Source organism: Atta colombica, unplaced genomic scaffold (assembly GCF_001594045.1).
Source record: "Atta colombica isolate Treedump-2 unplaced genomic scaffold, Acol1.0 scaffold45, whole genome shotgun sequence".
In the NCBI taxonomy this organism is placed as follows: domain Eukaryota; kingdom Metazoa; phylum Arthropoda; class Insecta; order Hymenoptera; family Formicidae; genus Atta; species Atta colombica.
In genome coordinates, this window is record NW_017259534.1 from 1,177,699 (window position 1) to 1,182,577 (window position 4,879).

A 4,879-nucleotide genomic window follows, 5' to 3' on the forward strand; every position below is an offset into this window, starting at 1 on the left:
GGGAAGGAGAGAGGGAGAGAGAGATGTTATAGTCTACCGGCTGTCAATAGAAGATATTGCCCGTTTTGTATAAAAGTGTTCTACTTGTAGTATGTTACACTACCGCTGATGTATTGTAATTAATCTCAACAGTATTGGAGCGAAATGTTGCTAGTCGTTTATTCCTTCGGCAGATTACCTTGAGACCAAAGAAAAGAACTATCAGCAATTCCTTATCTATAAACCGGTACCTCAAAAACGCAATATTGTCTAGCGTAGAATACAATTACTTAATTAATAAAATAAATTTAGCTAAACTAACTGAAATGCGATTTTGTACAGTTTGAATTTTAATGCGTGGAAACGCTCTCTGGCGTTTATTTGTAATACCATATTATTGTAGTATTTCGTTTAGTTTTTGGTAATGAAAATGTGTGGAATGCATTATTTTGAGTTTATAATATTAAAATCAGGCTCATTACAGTTATATATTCTTCTGAATCTTGATTTAAAAAAAATTTTTTTATTTGTTTTTGGATACGCTCATTAATATATTCATACTTATAAAATAATATTACTAGTCGACGTTTATCCAATGAGAGTTTACTGAAAAAAGAGTGTGAATTGTTTTGCTGTTATCTATTCCCCGATATTGGACGTATTATAAAGCTGAAGTCGTTATAAAAATGCTGGTTGACTGTTTAATAGATCAGATTGTTTTTTAATCAAACGTTATTTGACGTTGTACAATCTGTGACATTTCATTAGTTACATACAAAGAGAAATACAAAATGTTACGTTTTTATAAAGACTCACGTTACACAAAATGTTATAGCTACGTTTTTTGATATAAATAAATATCGCATTGTTCCTGTATTCGCGTAATTGTAATTATATTTAAGAAAAAAAAAACTACTGATCTATTGTTATAACGCGGCGTATATAATGCAATAAGTCGCGACTTAGCAGCGAAGAGAAATAAAGAAGATAAGTAATTAAAAGAAAGAAATAACGAGTAAAATGTTGTTTCTAATGAGCGAGCGCTATCTCTCACGGCCTAAATATCGCGCGAGAAGAAAGAACTTCTGTTGGTAGCTCTTTCACTCAAGGCTACGAAAATGCCATTAATCATGAAATATAGAATACATTACGCTTCATTCGCATCACCTCATTAGAAACAGATATCGCATTTGTGTACACAGCTCGCACATATTTCCACTCTCTCGCGCATATTCATACGCGTACATGTACATATATCTATATACATATAAGATATTACGCTCTATTTTGCTGTAAATAATATGCATTGACATTGACACACACACACACACACACACACACACACACACACACACACACGCACACACGCGCACACGCGCGCGCGCGCGCACACACACACACACACACACACCTGGTGATCATGAAACACTAACTTCATCGCTCACGATCGTTCGCTGGAACTTTAGAACTGCTTGCACTGTGTTATCCTAATTGCGTTTGAAAGAAATAAATGTTATACAATGAACTGAGAGATGCTGCAAACAAATCGTGTCAGAAAAGCCTTCCAGAATAGAGCATCGCGGTTATTACCATTGTCATCGTATTCAATATAATACACTTTGATAGTGTATTTCGTAAAGATTTAAATTCGATTGTTACGTGATTGTATAAAATACAGTTAATTCGAGTAAAATCATTGGAACGTTCATACGCGAAAGAGAAACGTATAAATTGAGATATTACAATAATACAACATTTGACATTTCCTATCGTTCTCTCTGAAAATCTATTTGAAATATTAATTACTATATGTGAGATTATGTCATGTATTAGCATTTCTTGTTTAATGTTTTAGCACTTAATTTTTTATTATATAAAATTATATCATTTCTCACTTATATTGTTTGATAATAATAATAAGTTACTACAAAAGTTAGTATAATCTACAGTTTTACATAATCTTTTATGCTTCTTTTATTTTATCATGTTTTGATAAAGATCAGCCGCGTGTAAAATTCTTCATACAAATTTTAATCAATCGCGGAAAAAGAGAAATCAAAAATATAGAACTTGTAGAACGCAAATGCAGTAAACGAAAACAGCGGCAATAATAGAGCCAGGAATGACGAACGCGATAATGCTGGAGAATATTGACGACAAAGACAAGGACGATGACGGTACTCATTATAATGATGGTTATAAACCGTTTATTGTATCGCATTACAAATGATAATGATCGGACTAATAGAAGGATACAACGATGATAATAATGTTAATATTGATGAGGTTAAAGGTGAGGAGATATCGATCACATGACAATAATGGACACATCGAACTACATTGAAATGGCAAACTTGATGATTCGTTCAGATGTGAGATGAAATAAAATGGCTAAATAAATTTAGTCGAATAAATTGAGTCCATGTGATTTTATGAATTTCGATGCACGGAAATTACCTCTATCTTTATTTGTTACATTGTGTTTCGTTTGGTTTTTGGTAAGAAATGAAAACGGAAGATAACTGCGACGATGACGTTAGCAATTACAATAACGATGACGACAAAGCGGCATTAGAATAAGAGAAAATTGAGAACATGACATTGACACCGACGACAAGATTAACAATGACTATGACATTGGTGATATGACTCTTTAAATTATTGCGATAAAGAGATGATAACGTAGTCGGTTTTACAGAGAAGACCATATACAAAAATCTAAAAAAGAAATAAAGAAGAGGAAAAAACGAGAAGTATACGGTGACAATGGTTGCATCCGGTGTGCGTTAGAAGGCATTCCCCTCATGATAATCGTTACATCATGCAATGAGGCGCAAGCAGCAATGACAGTAGCAGCATCCATAAAGCATATATAACTTAAGGTGGTTTTAAGAAGTAACACGTAAACGAGTTTGGGCACGGCTTGTCGGGTGACGGTGGTACAACGTATGCTCGATTAATAAAGATGCAAAATAAGGTATTAAGAGGCAAAAAAGAGAGCACACGGGCGCACGATATTTTCTCAGCTGCGAAAACTGTGGTGGTGTAATCTTAAATGTGACGGTGGTGTAGGAGCGTAAAATGGTGGTGTGCGATCGCGAGAGATGAGGCCGCGACTAGAAAAGAAAACCTTCCCTCTCCCAAAAAAGAAAAGAAAAAGGAAAGGGCAAAGTAAAGAAATACATTGGGGATGATATCCTCTCTCTTTCTCTCTCTCTCTCTCTCTCTCTCTCTATCTCTCTTTTTCTCTATCTCAATCTCTATCCTCCCCTGCCCCAGTCTAATGTCTACTTGTCCACCTGTCCGACGTCTGTGCGACGTATCGTGCGCCAAAAACCCCTACAAAAGTAGTAACCCCTGTGTGTCTGGTTCTGCCGCCAGGTCTGTTGGCCGGCAGCGGCGCGAGCGATGAGTTTCGATGCGAGCCGTGCAACAAAAACCTGACCTCCCTAACGCGGTTGAAGCGGCATATACAGAACGTGCATACCAGGCCCAGCAAGGAACCGATCTGTAACATCTGCAAGCGGGTTTACTCCAGTCTAAACAGTCTGCGCAACCACAAGAGCATCTACCATCGACAGCACAACAAAAACGAGCAGCAGAGAAAGGAAGTAGCGCAGGCCCGCGAATGGCAGAGAGACCAGAGAGAGCACACCGACAGAAATTACTCTGCGCAACAACAGCAACATCAGACTCAACAACATTCGCGAATGGGATGAGATTGCTTGCCATTTGTTCCCCTCGCTTTCTCTCTCTCTACCTCTATCATGAATTTTTTGATGAAGAGGGTGTACCGAATGTTCATGCGACACAAGCGTATATGTTGCTGTTATCATCGATACGGATTAAAATCCGGCGCGATTCGAAATTTTGAAATTGATGCGGCGATTGAAATAGGTTATTTCTCGCCGTATAGCGGAATATGTAAGTCGACGAATTTGAAACGTAAAAATATCTCGATTCTCTATTTGTTACAATCGTATTCGAACACTGGCAAAAAGACAGGCAGTGCAAAGTGCGAAACGAAAAAGTCGATCGATCATACAATTGTACTTTGCGACTTAATGTGATCTATTATAGTATATAATATCAACTTATCGCAAAGTAACGCGGAGAAATTACGAATGAGTTGAATTACTTGAACCGGTATCGCGTTGATGAAGCGAATTTAATCGATTTCTAATGCGAACATATGTCGAATAGCTTTCTACCACCGTCTGAGGGATGCACTCGCGATAAAGTCGTCTGTATAGAGTTTTCGTTTATGACGATGGGTTAAATGTTAAATGCAGGTCGGATGAACGACGTCTTGAAATAAAATGCGTAATCGGAAAGGTGATATGTCGTTTCGAATACACGATGAGCGACCACGCGCACAAAGCTGCATTGATATTTTTTATGAAAAGAAAGAATCATCTGTAAATAGCGTTGCAAAATGAGCGAAGGGCCGAAGGTCCGTGTGTATTAGAATCTGAACGATTACTTATGTGATAGGCATAACTCCTTCGATTTTCGACAAGGGCCACGCGATTTGTTGTTATTTTTATATATTATTTATGTGACAAACACACACGATAATTGCAGACAAATTTTGTTTTTTTTTTTTTTGTTTAGCGTCCTACGTGGCGATATAAAGAAAGGTGCGGTACAAAAACGGGATAATAAAATATTATTTAATATATCTAATTTATTTGTAATATATACACTCTCCATTCCTTTAGACAATTAGGCAATTATATAGTTGAATAAAACCTGTTTGAATAAATCCTTTTCCTTCCATCCTCCTTCTTAATTTTCCCTTTTTCCTGACGTAGCGTCTTCGTTCTCTCCTTTGTGTCTCATCCATGACAGAGTTTCTTCGCTGTGATTTAGTAGTAAGATTTTATTTTCAGGGATTTCA

At 36.8% G+C, this 4,879-nt stretch overlaps 1 protein-coding gene across 1 annotated transcript in view; it reads left to right on the forward strand.

Annotated features, from left to right (window-relative positions):
- The window catches only part of LOC108691320 (broad-complex core protein-like), a 45,666-nt gene extending 41,001 nt beyond the window's left edge, over nt 1-4,665 (forward strand). Inside the window, exon 7 of the mRNA XM_018199005.1 lies at nt 3,361-4,665. Within this exon, the coding sequence (XP_018054494.1) occupies nt 3,361-3,698 (338 nt within the window). The 3' untranslated portion in view covers nt 3,699-4,665. The remainder of the gene's footprint in view (nt 1-3,360) is intronic.
- The last annotated feature ends 214 nt before the right edge of the window (nt 4,666-4,879 follow it).